Source organism: Choloepus didactylus, chromosome 1, assembly GCF_015220235.1.
Source record: "Choloepus didactylus isolate mChoDid1 chromosome 1, mChoDid1.pri, whole genome shotgun sequence".
Lineage (NCBI taxonomy): Eukaryota > Metazoa > Chordata > Mammalia > Pilosa > Megalonychidae > Choloepus > Choloepus didactylus.
The window spans coordinates 139565689-139583795 of NC_051307.1; the positions used below are offsets into that span (position 1 = coordinate 139565689).

General features: G+C 37.5%; 1 protein-coding gene across 6 annotated transcripts in view; it reads left to right on the forward strand.

Moving 5' to 3' along the window:
* Positions 1–18107, forward strand: part of PLCH1 (phospholipase C eta 1) — a 262393-nt gene that overhangs the window by 239874 nt on the left and 4412 nt on the right. For 3 of the 6 annotated variants that reach the window (XM_037842070.1, XM_037842071.1, XM_037842072.1), the window contains exons 16-23: positions 2234–2413; positions 2505–2612; positions 3627–3751; positions 12480–12564; positions 14169–14315; positions 14560–14639; positions 16163–16222; positions 16645–16999. In XM_037842070.1, the coding sequence (XP_037697998.1) occupies positions 2234–2413; positions 2505–2612; positions 3627–3751; positions 12480–12564; positions 14169–14315; positions 14560–14639; positions 16163–16222; positions 16645–16999 (1140 nt within the window). The remainder of the gene's footprint in view (positions 1–2233; positions 2414–2504; positions 2613–3626; positions 3752–12479; positions 12565–14168; positions 14316–14559; positions 14640–16162; positions 16223–16644; positions 17000–18107) is intronic. The other 3 variants (XM_037842073.1, XM_037842075.1, XM_037842083.1) reach the window with 1 other exon arrangement.

The window sequence follows — 18107 nt, forward strand, 5'->3', positions numbered from 1 at the left end:
TTGCCATATATTGAACTGAGAAATTCTAGTTACAACTCTTCTTACTCTAGACTTTTCAGCTAGTTGCTCTTTTCCCCTTTCTCTTTTTTCCTTCTCATTGCTATTACATTAAGTTATTGAATGCTTACAGAAATAAGTTATGCTCTTGTCATTTTTCAGTCTGATTTTCATTTGTGATGAAATGTAAATCACAATCTCCAGTTTTCTCCACAAGTCTTAGTGTAGGGAAAACAACATTATGGTAAACCATGTGTCCTCACAAACCTCCAGAATTCTCCCCTCAGATCTTTTTCCCCCACTCCACAAATGTCTCTTTTTCTACCTACAGATTTTCTTCTCTTTGCTATGTGATTCAAATTATCTTCAATTAATGAGATTTATTAAAAATGTAAGTTACATTTCTCATGGGAGAACATCAAAAACTGTAGGATTTTCAGCAAGTAGGCAACATATTCTTGTAATAACTGCCCGCAACTCAGAAATAAACTCAGGGACTGGTTTAATGGAGTTAAAGGTATATTTGATTTAGAGAAATACAATTTCCAATAAATGCTTCAGGGAACCATAATCCTATTAGCTTAATGGAATATAATATTGAGCACTGTTTAGCTTTTGGACTTAAGATTATTTTTTTGAGCCACAAAATGAGCCAATGATAATGAATGCATGGCTTATAGTAATACAGAGCAACTCGAATCTTTTATATTAATTGATACATGCCTAATTATCAGTCATCTTATGATAATGCAGCGTGTCTGTTTATGTGGAGAGACAGAAAAGCGGTATTGATTGCATTGCTACTCTATCTGAATTTGAATTTGACTTGCAGTCTCTCTATAATTCTATCATGTTCAAGGTATTCTTCAACACAGTTTGCAAATAAAATAATTTTTAGTATGCTTGAGATATATAAAAATATTAAGTTGTCAATAAAATTGTATTAATTTTCTTTTAAGGAAAGAGTTTATACTGGATAAATCATCAGCCTAAAAATTATAATTTTCTAGTTTCTTTGCCTCCTGCTTGTATTTATGACAATTCCAAGTTGTAGCTCTGGAGTGTCGTTATCAGTTATTTAGCCAGTGTTTAACATCTAGGGGTGTACAACCTGAGGATGACAGGGCTCTGGGATTCTGTGTGTACTACTGAACTTCTTCAGTCTAGATATGATTCAGGCTCAGTAGACTCAGCAAGATCAAGTTCAATTCCTTGGGTTCATGGATCGTGTCTCTCAGTTTTTGAGTTCAGAGACACTCAGCTTGTTGGAGTACACATTAGATTAAGAATGAGGCTCTGGGCAAGTTTGTATCTTTATCTGTCTGGCCTATCCCAGCAGTTTCAGAGGACTTATGGGTGCTCATAAGTTAATTGAGGTGGGGGTGTTTGCTGGAGGAGTGATGGTGGTGGGAAGGTCATTGACATTGGGTACAGGCGGTGGGATTGCTGGGAAAAGGTAAAATATTAAATGTTCACTCTGTTATGAACTCCAAACTTGCAGCTTTCTTGGACCTAGATTGACCTCTCCTGATGGTCCAAGCAGAAACTTTAGAGCTGCTTCAATTTTTCTTATCTCCATTTATTTTTCCTATTGTTTCCAAGCCTGGGTAGGCTTTATTTCCCTGTAATGTTATTTTGAACTCTTTTTGTTCATTATTGTTCATTTCCCTTAGATATGCTTTAGCTATTAAATCAATTAAAACTCAAATTTTCTTTTCCTTTATTTTATTGGACTTGAAATGTTTTCAGTTACCCTGTATTTCATGAGTGCCTTTTAGAGGAATGTCTTCAGTTAATGTCTTCCTGTTATCAAGAATAAGATACATAGATAGTTTTCTTTTTCCACAGTTGTCCATATCTTTGGCAAAGATATTCTGTTTGAGTCAAGTACCTAGAAAATAATTTTTCTACCTGCTCTCTTTCATACCAGCCAGACATGAATGAGAGGGATGCTTGAATTATTGGAAGAACAGAGGGCACAGAAATAGGCAGGAACCTGAGCAAGATGCATAGCTCTGATTCAACCTTAAAGTGGCAAAAGGGCCACAAGAATGGAATTTTATGGGTCTTCATGATCATGATTGGCCTCTACCCTGGTTAAATGCACTCTTTTGCTCCGCCTCATTCTGTTGGTATAGTGTGGCATCATTATAAGGTCTTTTTTGAATGGTGTCTGTCCACACATTTTCTTGCCTGTAGTTCTCACTTTTCTTTTTTCTTTATTAAAAACTGCCAGGAACTACAGGAAATGTGTTATCATTCAGTGAAACAAGAGCACATCAGGTGGTTCAGCAGAAATCAGAGCAGTTCATGATTTATAACCAAAAGCAACTCACAAGAATTTACCCCTCTGCCTACCGGATTGATTCCAGTAACTTCAACCCTGTGCCCTATTGGAATGCAGGCTGCCAGCTAGGTGTGTATGCCTTGGGATGGGCCGGGTCTCTGTCTGCTCTGACTCTATACTGCCATCTTGCCTAATTGTCTCAAATTTTCATCTTTTACAGTGGCACTGAACTACCAGTCCGAAGGGCGAATGATGCAGTTAAATCGAGCCAAATTCAAGACAAACGGCAATTGTGGCTACGTCCTCAAGCCTCAGCAGATGTGCAAAGGTGTGCATTAATTTCACACCTGTATGCAAGTGACTCCTACCAAGAGGGTTCTCTGGGAAGTGTGATACCCCAGCGTTTTGCAATATGATTTTTTTTAAAAGATTAATATCTTAGAATGTAGTTTAGAACTCTTGTCACAATAAATAACATTTGGATAGCATGATGTTTAGAGTGTTGTCTCATGAGGTTTTGCATGTCAAGAGGGACTTGGATAGTGATGGATTGTCATCTGTAATCCAGTATCCCAGCAGAACTCTCATGAGGTTTTACATATAGATTGGACTGCCTTCTAAGGTCCGAGCCCTGTCTTTCAGAGACTCTGAAAAGGAATATGAGCCTGAGACTTGCTAGTAAAATTAAAATGCCACCTGGAACAATTTTATAAAGTCTTTTTAGTCAGTGTAGTACAATTGTCGAATGGTGCTTATAAAAAAAAAAAATAGCAAAAGCAGTGATAAATCAATAAACACTTTCTTTTGGTTCAGGTCATTTAGAATACTTTTTTTAAGTTTTCCAAATTGGATTTATAACAATTCACATTAAAAAGTGTTGGCAGATGTGTCTTCCAGGTGTGACACTTAGCATGTTTTCTTACTCTGCTATGTACTTAATTTCAGGCTTTCTTTGTGTTTGTTATATTCACTCCATACCTGAGACAGTTTAGGTTAGAAAATTATTTGAATCTGTCATAAATCCTCCTCTTCTCTATACTATTGGCCTCCAAATAAAAGGCTCCTCATCCCACGTGCCACAGCTGATCATTGCATTGCAGACACTTGCTTTAAATCAGTCTATTCCTTTGGCCTTTGCAGGCATGGATTCTGCAAAAACCTCAGCTATGGAAATGCCCGCCAGCACTGCCTGCAGCCAAAAGCCACGGATAATTTCTCTGCTCTAAAAAATACTATTAATTCAGCATTTGTTATTCCTTTGTTCTACAAGTTTAGTGTGTATGTGTGTGTTTTCTTCTCATGCTAGCAACTTAGATTTTAACCTCTGCTTTACTTGGCTTAGGTACTTTCAACCCCTTCTCTGGTGATCCACTTCCTGCCAACCCCAAAAAGCAGCTCATCCTGAAAGTGATCAGTGGGCAGCAACTCCCCAAACCTCCAGACTCTATGTTTGGAGACCGAGGAGAGGTAAGGGGTAAGCCACATATAACCCAGTAGTTAATTATGTAATTATTTTATTGTGTTTACATTTCATTTGCAATGTTTCCGAGGATCTCTCTCTCTCTGTGTGTATAAGCTCTCAGTTAAATGTTCATAAAGGAGCACTGACTTCAGCATATCAAGTATTAACTGACTTATTGGCAAATCAGACATAATCCTTCTGGAGTGCATCCTAGTTCAGAGGTGTAAGGGCATGCGATTCAATTCATAATTCAAGGCTTGATACTGCAATGTTAAATTGGGGTGCAAAGAACAATTTTATTATTAATAGAAACATTAACCAAGAGTCTGTCGTGACCTCCTGCTAGAGCTGCCATTATGCAAAATACCAGAAATGGATTGGCTTTTATAAAGGGGATTTATTAAGTTACAAGTTTATTGATCTAAGGCCATAAAAGGTCCCAAACTAAGGCATCTACAAGAGGATACCTTCACTGGAGAATGGTCAATGGCGTCTGGAACACGCTGGGAAGGCATGTGGCTGGCGTCTGCTGTTCCTTTACTTCTGGGTTGCGTTTCAAAAAGTGACATTCTCCAAAATGTCTCTGGGTTTCTCTTAGCTCCTCTCTCTCAGTTCCTCTGCATCCTTCCTTCTTTCTCCCAGTGCATTTCTAAGTGTCTGGGGGTCCTCTCTTCCCTTCTCAAGGGCAAAGTCTGAACTTCATCTCTTAACTTAGCATCTCCAAATGTCCTTCCATCAGCATCTCCAAGCATCCCTATGCATCTCTGTCAGTTCCCAGCATCCCTTAAAGTACTCCCATGTTCTGATTAAGACCTACCATGAAGGGAGGTCTACCATGGAAATATCTAATCAAAATGTCTCACCTACAGTTGGGCAAGTCGCATCTCCATGGAAACAACCTAATCAAAAGTCACACCCTAATCAAGACTATGTCTGCCCCCACAAGATTACATTAAAGAATGTGGCTTTTCTGGGGGACATCAGATATGCAAATTGGCACACCTCCCATCCATGTTCCTTATCTCCTGGGACCCTCATCTCTTCTTCCTGCCAATCCCCTGTTCCTTGGCCACCTGCTGATTTTTGTTATCAGTTGCTGCACTGATGTGCTGTGATTTTAAAATGTCTCTCTCTGTGATTACAGCCTTCTCTCTTTCCAGAGCTCTCATCTGATGTTCCCATTATACCTTGTTTTGACCTCCTTGGTTTCTGGTTTCTTCCTACCAGTCAACTCTTCCTGTGCTCATATCTTTCCCCTCAGGGATGGTCCATCACTTCATGCCACTCCTACCTGTTAAACCTTCAATTCTGGGTCTTAAATATTGATGGAGGAAATCACACAGTTCTGCAATTCACCATAAACTCCTCATCTCGAGTCTCTACTGACCCTTAGTGCCACTCTGCCATTCCAGCTTCCCCTTATCAGCTCCCCCTCTCCCCTTCTCCACAGTGGCTGTTTCCAACTTTCTCTCCCCTCAAACATTTCTTCTTCTCATGTTCCTTTTCATCTTCAACCAAGAATAGGAGCATCAATGGAACTATTTTTTTCCATTGCTTTTGCCACCAGCCTAATTCAAGCCACCATCATCCATCTTCTGTCAGTTCTGCTGTAGTAGCCTCCTAATTGGTCTCCCTGCTATATTCTTTCCCCTATATGCTGTTCTCCTTTCAGCAGCAAAAACAGTTGTTTTGGCAGTATCAGAAAGATCATCCTTACTTATTCCTTTTCTTTCTTTCTTTCTTTTTTTTGGCTGCAGAAAAGAAGAATCACTTCCTATGTTTTCCCTAAAACTTTTATTTTGAAAAATTTTAAACCTCAGAAAAGTTTCAAGAATTGTGCCATGAGTACCATATCATCACCGAGATTCACCAATTATTAATATTTTGTCATATTTGCTTTATCTCTGTCCTTCTCTCTTTTTTGTATGTATATATATTTGTTTATGCATTTTTTGCTATTTTTTTGCAGAGCCATTTGAGAGTAAATTGTTGACATCTTAACATTTATCTCAAGAACAAGGGCATTATCATGTGTATAACCACAATATGATTGATATACTTGTGAAATTTAACATGGGGACAATAATATTATTTAACATAAACAATCAATATTCAATTCTCCCTGAATGTCCCAATTTTGTCCTCATAGCTTCCTTTTTTTAAAAAAAATAATTCTATTTTATTGAGATATATTCACAAACCGTACAGTCATCCACAGTGTACAATCAGTTGTTCACAGTACCATTATATAGTTGTGCATTCATCACCACAATTAATTTTTGAGCATTGTCATTATCACACGCAAAAAGAATAAGAATAAAAGTTAAAGTAAAAAAGAACACCTAAAACATCCCATCCCCCATCCCTCCCTGTTATTCATATACTCTTTTATGGTTTTTTTTGTTTTTTAATTCATTTTTTTATGTTCACATACCATACAATCATCCATAGTGTACTATCAACTGTTCACAGTACCATCGTATAGTTGTGCATTTATCATACCAATCAATTTTTGAACATTTTCCTTATACCAAAAAGAATAAAAATAAGAATAAAAGATAAAAATAAAAAAGAATTCCCAAATCATTCCACCCCCATCCCACCCTATTTTTCATTTAGTTTTTTTGTAATTCAATTTTATTGAGATTGTTCACATACCATATGATCATCCAAAGTGCACGATCGGTTGCCCATGCTACCATCACACAGCTGTGCATCCTTCACCACAATTAATTTTTTTTTCAATTCTTAGAACATTTTCATTATTCCAGAAAAGAAACAAAAACAAAAAAGAAAACTTAAATCCTCCCATACACCTAACTCGCCCCCTCCATTATTGACTCATAGTATTGGTATAGTATATTTGTTAGTGTTGATGAAAGAATGTTAAAATACTACTTACTGTAGTACATAGTTTGCAATAGGTATATTTTTTTCCCTGTATACCCTTCTATTATTAACTTCTAGTTATAGTGTCATACATTTGTTCTAGAATCTCATGAAGGAGATTTCTAATATTTGTACAGTTAATTACGGCCACTGTCCACCGCAAGATTCACTGTTTTATACATTCCCATCTTTTAACCTCCAACTTTCCTTCTGGTTACATACGTGACTCTAAGCTTCCCCTTTCTACCGCATTCACACACCATTCAACACTATTAGTTATTCTCACAATAATGTGCTACCGTCACCTCTGTCCATTTCCAAACACTTAAATTCAATCTATTTAAACATTCTGCTTGTAATAAGCAAACGCTCCCCATTCTTTAGCCTTATTCTATATCCTGGTAACCTATATTTCATATCTATGAGGTTACATATTATAATTAGTTCATATCAGTGAGACCATATAATATTTGTCCTTTTGTGTCTGACTTATTTCATTCCATATAGTACCCTCAAAGTTTCTTGATCAACCCATTTTGTTTTTTTTTTTAAGACAGTTTTGTTCACCCACTATACATTCCATCCTAAGTAAACAATCGATGGTTCCCTATATAATCATGTATTTATGCATTCACCACCATAACCACTATCTATATAAGGACATCTCCATTTTTTCCACAAAGAAGGAGGAAGAGTCAAAGAAGGTAGACAGACAAAAGAAAAAGAAAAAGAAAGAGAAAAAAAATGACAGCTAAAAAGCAACAAAAGGAAAGATAAAATTAAACAATAAAAAAGTCAGACAACATCACCAATGCCAAGAGTCCCATACCCCTCTCTTATATCCCCCTCTTATATGCATTTAGCTTTGGTATATTGCCTTTGTTACATTAAAGGAAGCATAATACAATGTTTCTGTTAACTATAGTCTCTAGTTTGCATTGATTTTTTTCCCCAATACCACCCCATTTTTAGCACCTTGCAAGGTTGACATTCATTTGTTCTCCCTCACGTACAATCATGTTTGTACGTTTTATCACAATCGTTGAGCACTCTAGGTCTCACTGCATTATACTGTTCCAGTCTTTATCTTTCCTCTTTCCTTCTGGTGTCCCACATGCTCCTAACCTTCCTCTTTCAACCATACTCACAGTCATCTTTGTTCAGTGTACTTACATTGTTGTGCTACCATCACCCAAAATTGTGTTCCAAACCTCTCATCTGTATCTTTTCCTATCTACGTGTAGTGCCCCCTTTAGTATTTTCTATAGAGCAGGTATCTTGATCACAAACTCTGTCATTGTCTTTTTGTCAGAGAATATTTTAAACTCTCCCTCATATTTGAAGGACAGTTTTGCCAAATATAGGATTCTTGGTTGGCAGTTTTTCTCTTTTAGTATCTTAAATATATCACACCACTTCTTTCTTGCTTCCATGGTTTCTGCTGAGAAATCCACATGTAGTCTTATCAAGCTTCCTTTGTATGTGATGGATCTCTTTTCTCTTTCTGTTTTCAGAATTCTCTCTTTGTCTTTGACATTTGATAATCTGATTATTAAGTCTTGTGGCGTAGGACTATTCAGATCTATTCTGTTTGGGGTACACCACGCTTCTTGGATCTGTAATTTTATGTCTTTCATAAAAGATGGGAAATTTTCATTGATTATTTCCTCTATTATTTCTTCTGCCCCCTTTCCCTTCTTTTCTCCTTCTGGGACACCCATGACATGTACACTAGTGCGTTTCATGTTGTCATTCAATTCCCTGAGCTTTTGCTCATATTTTTCCAGTCTTCCCTATCTGTTCTTTTGTGTGTAGGATTTCAGGTACCTTGTTCTCCAATTCCTGAGTGTTTTTTTCTGCCTCTTGAGATCTGATGTTGTATGTCTTCATTGTGTCTTTCATCTCTTGTGTTGTGCCTTTCATTTCCATAGATTCTGCCAGCTATATTTTCAAACTTTCGACTTCTACCTTATGTTCACCCAGTGTTTTCTTTATGTCCTTCATCTCTTTTGCCATATCTTCCCTGAACTTGTTGACTTGGTTTTTTAATTGACTTATCATATTTCTTTGAAAATCTTTAACTGATTATTTCATTAAAGTGAAACAATATCTCATCTGTATCTCAATTGAGGTGTAAGTTTGTTCCTTTGACTGGGTCATATCTTCATTTTTCCTAGTGTAATTTGTAGTTTTCTATTGTCTAGGCATCTGGTTTCCTTGGTTATCCCAATCATTTTTCCAGACTAGACTGGGTTCATGTCTCAGAGTGGGGCTATATTCAGAGTCTAGTTTCCTTGATGGTGTGTCTTAGATTGACAGTCTTTCCTGTGAGGCCTCTAGCCACTGTGCTTTTCCTAACCTGCCCAGCAGGTGGTGCCTGTCAGCCTGTTGCTCCTGACTCGTGTAAAGAGGTGTGACCCCTTTAATTCTCAGCTTAGGCTGTTTCTGTTTTGACTGTTATGAAGAGAGGGCAGACACTGGAGCTGGGCCCCACCTCCTTCCTCTTAGAGAAGATACGCCCCCTAGGGAGTTGTCTTCTGCCTCTGAATTACTCCTTTGTCTCTATGACTCTGCCAACTCCACCCCTGTCTGGGTCATAGCACTACAAACTGAAAATGGGTGGGGCTTTCTCCACTGAGCCACTCAAGATGAGAGCAATGAAGGGAAAGAAAGCCCCTTTTCAGAGTCACTCCACAGAACCCTAGTTTCACCCATCGGTCAGAGAGCACCTGGTCTTCTGGGCTCTCCTTTCCAGGGTAAAGGCATTTTCTGGCTCTTTAAGGTCAGTCATCTCTAAAAGTCTGTATTTTTTTTAATTATTTTTTTTTCCATCAGCCCCACCTCCTCTCCACTGGGAGCAACCTCAGAGTACTTTGTTGCTTGTTAGGGATTTGTCTATGTTTGTAGCTTGTATTCAGCAGTCCACATTTGTTAATTAAAACCTCAGTTGGACTAGGTTGCGTTATATTCCCTCACTCTGGGAGTGCTGCTCTCTCCCACAGTGAGGTCTTGCAGCTCAGCCTGCTGTGGGGGTAGGGGGCTCCTGGCATGATTCCACAGTTTTTTCTTACAGTTTTTATGCTGCAATCTCAGCCATTTCACCCAATCCAGGTTGGTGTACGATGTGTGGACAGTCACGGTTGTCCCCCAGCAGTTGTACAGATTATTTACTAGTTGTTCCTGGTTGTTTATTAGTTGCTCCGGGGGACTAACTAAATTCCACACCTCTCTTATTGTGCCATCTTTCCCCTCCCCCTTCAATTCAATAATCTATAGCTTTGTTTTTATGCTTTTTTTTGGATTCAGGATCTGATCAAGTATCACACATTGTTTTTAGTTGTCTCTCTGGTCTTTTAAAAAGTCTAGAACAGTTTTCCAGCCATTTTGTTGTGTTTTTCGTCGACATTGCCTTTTTTACTTTTTTTTTTTTTTTTAAGTCTAAGTCAGTTATTTTTCTGAATGTCCTTCAATTTGGATTTACCTGATTGTTTCCTGATGATTAGACTCTGAATAAACATTTTGGCAGGAATTATACACATTGGGCAATATTGCATCTTTCTCAGTGAATCACATTAGGAGCCACCTGATGTGAGTTTGTCCCATGATTGGTAATTTTGGATAAGAGGATGTCTACTAGACTTTTTTGTTGCATAGGTATCTTTTTACTTTGTAATTAATATCTAGTTTGTAGAATTAATCTTTTACATGAATAAGGGAGAACCCATAATTTCCTTTTTATGATCCAATGTCTGTCTTTTGTAATTAAAATAAAGTTCAAGCTACTTATCATGGCTTACAAGGTTCTCTATCAGGAAGTTTTTAACCTTTTTGGAACCATGGAACCCTTTGGTATCTGGTGACGCCTTAGACCCTTGGGGGCCTTGGACCCTTCTCATAATAATGTTTTTAAATGGATAAAATAAATTTCTATCCATTATCTATATAAGGTTACATAGGAAACCAATTATATTGAAATTCAGTTATCAAATGTTTTAAAAAGACAAATTGTTACATATAAATTTGTGAGTGTATTTATTAAGGTAATAAATAGCAGAATCTAGCAGGAGGTCTAATAATTTGTAATTTTGAAGTACTAATGAATATAATTGGTACACTAAGATGTTTGCAGCAACTATAATGTGACATGGAAGCATCTATGATTTCTACTGGACACAAAAGTACAGGTACAACTAATATTACTGTGGTGTACATTAGTCAGAGGATAGTGAAAATAAAGATATAGTTTTCCCCCATCCAGGCTCACAGACCCCCCAAATTCCCACCCGTAGTACCTCACATTGTTCTTGTCTCTGAGTACGGCTTAGTAGTTTTTCTCACTCCCAACCAGAAAATCAATTGTTATCTTTAATTCCCCCCCTTTCTTTATTTCCCACATCTAATTAATCACCACCTCCTGGGAATTCTACCTCCCCAATCTTTCCTCAGCCTTGTTGCCATTATCCAAATTCATTCTCCTGCCATCTCATCTGGATAATACTGTGATGAGGGTGACCCTGTCACCTCAGTTTTACAGATGAGGAAACTGAAGCACGGAGAGTTTCCCACTTGCCCAATGTCAGCACGGGAGCTGAGTTTTGAAACACGGAGTGACTTTCAAGCCTGAAAAGTTTTTAATTCCTCAAGAACAGAAATATTATTCATTACTTACCCCAAAATCTGAGCCACCTACAGTGGTCCAATTTTACCACAGGTTTCTATTCAAAGGAAACAAATCCTGGCATAAAATAATTAATTGAAAATGAATAAAATTTAACTGGTTTATTTGGCAGACAACAAATAGTATATACAAAATTCTAATGTCTGACTAATGGTCTTAACGTGATCTCCCATCATCTGCTTCTCTAGCTCTTATTCTCTGAAAGTACTCCCCAAATTCTATGTTCTCCTTACTCTCTAAGTTCTGAAACATGTCTGTTTATTCAGCCTTCTTACCTCTCTTCCCTTTAGATTTTCTCGCATCAGCTCTTTTTGGATTATTTAGGGTATTTTTCTTTTGTTTTGGTTTGCTTGTTTGTTTTTACTTCATTGTTCATTACTTAGAAATTGTACCACAAAAGAAGGCCTACAGGTGGAAGAGAAGGGATGGAGGTGAAGACTAAATACTCTTTTTTTAAATTTGCTTTTTAATCGAGGTATAATTTACATTATAGTCTACAATCAATTTAATTACATTAAAGTACACAAATCAAAAGTAGATAAATTATTATGCCATCCAGATCGAAACAATATACCCCAGAAGTCTTCCTTGTCCACCTCCCAGTAAATGCTCCTCCCTCCCACAATTAAATACAGACCCCTATCAAACAGATTGATTTTGTGTGTTCTCAAACTTTATATAGACTCTTACGTATGTACTCTTTTAAGCCTGGCTTCTTTTGCTCAGCATTATATTGGTATTGCAAATGCTGTTTGTTCTTTTTCCTTGTAGAGTATTATTCCACAGCAAGAATATTCCACAATTTATCCATCTTACGATGGACAGTTAGGTTGTTTTCAGTTTTTGGCTTATGAATAGTGCTGCTCTTAACAATTGTGCATGGGCAATATCTCTCATTTCTGTTAGGGATTTAACCAGGAATGAAAGCGCAGGTACATTGGATAAAGTTCATGTAGCATCAATAAATATTGGCAAACAAAAATTTCATGTCTTTTCTTTTATTCTTGCCTCATATGTCTATGTCTGCCTCACATGGAACAATTCCTCTTACTCAGCACCTGATAAAATTGGTTGCTATTGAAATGTGCACATTTTGGACAGTCTTTTCAAATTAACACAAGTAGAAATATTTCATTTGTAATAGTGCTTTCTCTTTATTTATATAGATCATTGATCCCTTTGTTGAAGTTGAAATTATTGGATTGCCAGTAGATTGTTGTAAAGATCAAACCCGCGTAGTGGATGACAATGGTAAGATGATAATCTGTGATTGCTTTAATCAGGATGCTCCAGAAATAGAATTTGCACTGAAAAAGAAAAATGTGTCTATTTAGAGGAGAAATAAATCACAAAAATCCATAACTGCCATCTCAGTTTGTATTAAGATCTTTTTTAAACTCACAAAACTAAGCAAATGTGTGATTGATGCCAGGTGTGTTTTGATGGATGTTGTGACCTTTGCAATCAAGACTTCTGCATTTGAAGCAAACTTCTTTCTAGTGAAAAGAAGGAAAGATGTTTTAAGGGACTGGATTAATAACTCACTTAGGAAAATGCCTCCATTGTAGTTTAATATATTTTTTATGACATGAGTTTCCTCAAAACTCTAATTCATGTAGCCTCAATGTCTTGGTGATTTTTTATTTCTTCTGGAGCCTGAATATCCCAAAGGCAGGCATGACCTGCTTTCACAAGTTCACTTCTTGGATAAGTACATGGGAGGGCAATCAGTGTTCTCTCACATTTTGGCCATAATGTAAGGAAAGATTTCTTTATATAAACATTATGTCTTTTTCTTGGCAATTCTCTAAAATTCTATTTATTTGTTTTACATTTGGCAAACATTATTGCGTACCTGTTTTTCACAATCTGTAGTCATTAACACTCTGAAATACATTTAAACCATAATCTTCAAAATGTTTGAAAAATTAGGGGTCCACAGAGAGATCTTGAGAGAAGTTTTTCTAAGCATTAGTTGAAGGAAAGGAATTTGGGGATTCAAGAGTAGAATAAACCTATTACTTATGGAAATAACATGTTTAAAGGAAGCAGCCTTCCTATATTGTGTTTTCCCACCAAAGCTCAAAAAAGATTCTTCTTCTTTTTTTTTAAGTCCAATTTGGCTCTGTCACCTACTATATGGCTGGAGGCACATTATTTTCTCTCAGTATCAATTTTCTCAACTAACGATGTGTTATAAAAATTTATATTTTCTACTTTAAAAACAAAACAATGAATGTGTTACTTGTATAATTTTAAAGGTTATATATTTTTGAAAGTCAGAAATATATTTTTTTCTTGGTTAGGAAAAAAAAAAAAACACAACACCCTGCCTTGCCTTGCCACCCTTAGAGGATTGCTATAAGAATTAAATAGGATATGTGCAAAAGCGTTGAAACCTGCAAAGCACCTCATAAAATAACCATTATATTTTGGTGATGATTACAGCAGTGGGATCTTTGGTGGATGAAAAGGGTGGTGGTATGGGGCCAGTGGGGGCATTCTTTGTTTTTGCTAAAACATTATTCTTAGATAGCTACTATAGCTAATTCCTGAGCTCACTGAAGCATTCTGAATATTGCCTAAAAGAGCTTTCTCTACAATGCAGTTTGGCATCAAAGATTAATAAAATTGATGGGATAATTTACAAGCAATTTACTCACCAATTACTTTCTAGCACCGGGGTGAATGCTGAGGCTTTATTTCAGTAAGGCATCCTGGAGTGGTTTGGTCTTTTTCATGAGTTTAATAACCATTGCAAACCATTTTCACTGTCTGCTGTGCAAATGTTGCTGCCAACTGATTTTTAGCCAAGCCCTTTGATTTTATGATTTTTCTTTTCCTATTTCTCTGAGGTTTTAACCCTGTGTGGGAAGAAACCCTGACATTTACAGTACACATGCCAGAAATAGCTTTGGTTCGGTTCCTTGTGTGGGATCATGATCCTATTGGACGAGACTTTGTTGGGCAAAGAACTGTGACCTTCAGCAGCTTAGTGCCTGGTAGGTGCAGTCTGCCTTTTTCTCTATACATTCACCATCCCTTTTTCCCTGGTAGATGTAATATATAATATATGTGACATATGATATAGGGCATATATAAAATATCTAATATATGATAATGTGTTAATGTGCCTTATAAAATGTAGAAAACTATAGTAAAGTCAGATATTTAATTCTGTTGCACCCACGGGAAACCCAAACGCAAGTTTAACTAAAAGGAAACTACTTTTTCTACTTTTATCAGGATACCGGCATGTGTATTTAGAAGGACTGACAGAAGCATCCATATTTGTCCACATAACAATCAATGAAATCTATGGAAAGGTGAGAAAGATCACAGGGCTTAAAGCCACATATGGCAATAATATGATCCTCAACAGAGGTATTTTGTTGACTGATTGCATAAAAGGAACCTGCATTTTGACAAACTGTCCTTTAATAGAAAACTAGAGGGAGGCCCAGCAAGCCCAGTCTGATGTCTTGCTTTAGGCCCAGTTCACATGTGCTCTCCCTGCTGTTGAAGGGTGTGCACTTGTTTCATGCCATGTAGCAGCCTGCTGTGAGCTTAATCAAATTTCAAGCAGTTCTTTGTTTGGCTAAAACAATGACTATCCAGTTAGATGTTGACTTTTATTTTACTCCTTTAAGAAGACCTGACCAACTGCAGTGATCAGATGTTTGGTGAATAATACCTGTACTAACTGGACTGTGATACCAGCCAGTTCTACGCAGGATGCATTCATTTGGTGCCATTGTTTTTAACTGAAAATCTAAACATCAGAAATGCATTTAAAGCCACCCACAGGACTTAAAAGGAAAGGATCACAGAAATGTGTTCTAGTTCTTACTTGATATGAGTCTCTTTATTGTAGAACTTCTTGGAGGTTTGTGAATCAATAGACTGTCCCCTGTTCATGCCAAATAATTGGGGACTGGCCCCTAGAATGGATTTTTAGGATCATGTATGATTTGAAGGGGCTATAAGAGCATGAGTAGGGCCCAGGAACGGCGACTGTTCTTTACCAGAGAGTTGGCGTAGCCTGGAGCTTCTCCAGAGGCATGTACGTTCTCTGTGCCTCGACTTCCTCATCTATTAATGTGGGATAAAAATAGTACGTTAGTCTATGTTGTTAGAAAGATGCTTGGCACCTAGTAAACACTCAAAAATATTGGCAAATACTGTTATTGTTATTATTATTAATTATTATTTCTAGGGCATTTCAACTCAAGGAAGAGGGTTGTGGGGTAGAGAACGGACCAATTCAGCCTGACTTAGGAAATACACATTTATCGTCACATCAGTCAGCAGAGGGGACTAAGGGATCCTAATTTCTAAAACTGAGGAAGTTTTATATCACGATTTGCTGTGTTTAATCCTAGGTGCCTGTTTGTGCTGCTTGTTGGGGTCTTTCCTCCGGCCTAAATACACCCAAATGTAAATGATTCAAAACTGATTCTTGAATTTCTAGGAATCCAAGGTTAAATATGTAGTATCTCTAGCATTTATCATGCATGGTTGAGGGAAATGATAAAATTCAGAATGTTAAAAATTTGAACTAGAAGAAGATTAAAATATGTTAAAGGAAGTGTTCTATAGGACTCTTGTTCTCTCATAAAATGTCCATTTATTACATTTATTACTTTCAAGGTATACTTGTGTTGGGATGCATATGCCACAGTGTGGTGATGTTGAGTTGAGCAGTGAATGAACATAAGACTACATTCACCAAACCTGGGAGGAAGAGTTTATAGATGTCTGTGTACTTTTTCTTTTGTTTTCACTTGTGCTGCCTTCTTGAATGAGCCCAAATTGTGTTTTGTTGTGTTTTTTGTTTCTTCCCTTACAGTGGAGCCCTTTAATACTCAACCCCAGTTATACTATATTGCACTTTCTAGGAGCTACAAAGGTAGTTTCTCAGCATGGTGCTTCATTCATCCTGGCACATTTAAAAAAAATGGTTTTGGAGGCATGCGTTCTTATATCACTCCATTTTCCTGCTTACCACTTTGAAACATGCTTCTGTTGCTTTAAGGTGGTCGAAGTTTGTAACACTCTATTAAAACTGTGGAACTTTTTCCTGCTACTCTGTCATGTCTGGGTAGGAAACTTCTGAGAAAGCTTGGCTGTGGTAATGGAAGGCTGCTTTCCTCACAAAGTAAAGTTAATAAGGCATGCATGGCTGTGAGCTGCATTTTCTTGGTTTGAGTATACTTCAGTGGCTGCAGAATTTCATTTTTTATTCATTTTTCATGGAACTGTCGTTTTAAAGGCAAGTTATCGACACAATGGCATATGCTTAACTTGTGTTTGGTCCTTTTGTGTCTTCAGAACCGACAGCTCCAAGGTCTGAAGGGTCTGTTCAACAAGAATCCCAGACACACGTCTTCAGAAAATAATCCCCATTATGTTCGGAAACGATCCATTGGAGATAGAATTCTGCGACGCACAGCCAGTGCTCCTGCCAAAGGCAGGAAAAAGAGCAAAACGGGCTTCCAAGAAATGGTAGAGATAAAGGATTCTGTGTCCGAGGCCACCAGAGATCAAGACGGTGTCCTCAGGAGGACCACACGGAGTTTGCAGGTTCGCCCTGTCTCTATGCCTGTTGACAAAAGTCTTCTGGGGACATTGACGCTGCCTCTATCTGTAACAGCCAAAGACACCGAAGGAAAAGAAAACTCTCTGGGTAAGATGCTTTAAGTTTTTCTAAGAATAAACCTTTTTAAGCTGCATTTCAGTTCCTGATTGCCATTGTGATGTGGTTGACATTTTGTAGTCAAAGTAAAATACACTGAGATCATTTTAAATTTCATCTTGTTGATTAGAAGTTTCCAAACTTTGGGAGGTGGTTAGTAGAGAGTTATTTCCTAGTCACCAAAAGCCTTAAAATCACACAGGTGTCTAAAATTGACAGTGAGGGATAGGGGATCCAAGAGGTATGACGGTATGAAGCACATGGATCTATGAGGTAGAAGAGAGGGAGGCGAAACCTGCAAAATAGGTGAAATCTGCCTATTTTCTGAGGCTTAAGAGAATTATGCTGATTTTTCTGAGCTTGAATATAGTTGCATTTCTTTCGCCATCATATAACACATTTCCATGGCTGGAAATGTTTATGGAGAAGGAGGAAAAACCAGAAGCTAAAGACAAACCACCCTTTTCACGTGAAAAATTTTTGCTTCCTCAAGAAGAAGCTCAGGGGATGATGTCCTGTGGTCTCATTTCTCTTGGCCTAGGATGTTTGCAGAGAGGGAGGCACGTCTGTGGCTCCTGCCCAGAAGTGGGCTCATGAACATGCTTTTTCTGTCTTTATCCTTAATATGAGCAGAATAGGCAACTCTTATCAGGAACTCAATAAAGTGGTGAAAACTTTGCAAAGTACTAAGGGGAGCGCTCGACCTATGTGGGTGACCCTCCCCCCAGCCCTTCCCCTAGTCAAGGTAATTTAAGTGTCCAAACTGTCCATTCGATGTCTCTGGAACAGATATGTTTTAATTAAATCAGAATCATCTCAGACAAATAGAATGTGATACCTGTTTCCTTTGGCAAATTTTTCTTTTATCAGATGATTGAATTTCAGTTTTTTAATTTTCTCGCAAGTACCATTGTGCTTGTCTTGATTTTTTTGTAAGATATTTTACCATGAAAACAACAGTTCTTGAATGGTTTGTTTGAAGGTGAAAACAGTATTTTGAAAGTCTGAAATTTTGCTAAGAGCAGCATCAGAGAAGAAACATGTGCTTAAAAATTTATGTTAAAACTCTGGTTTTGGGGAAAATAAAGCTACATTCAAT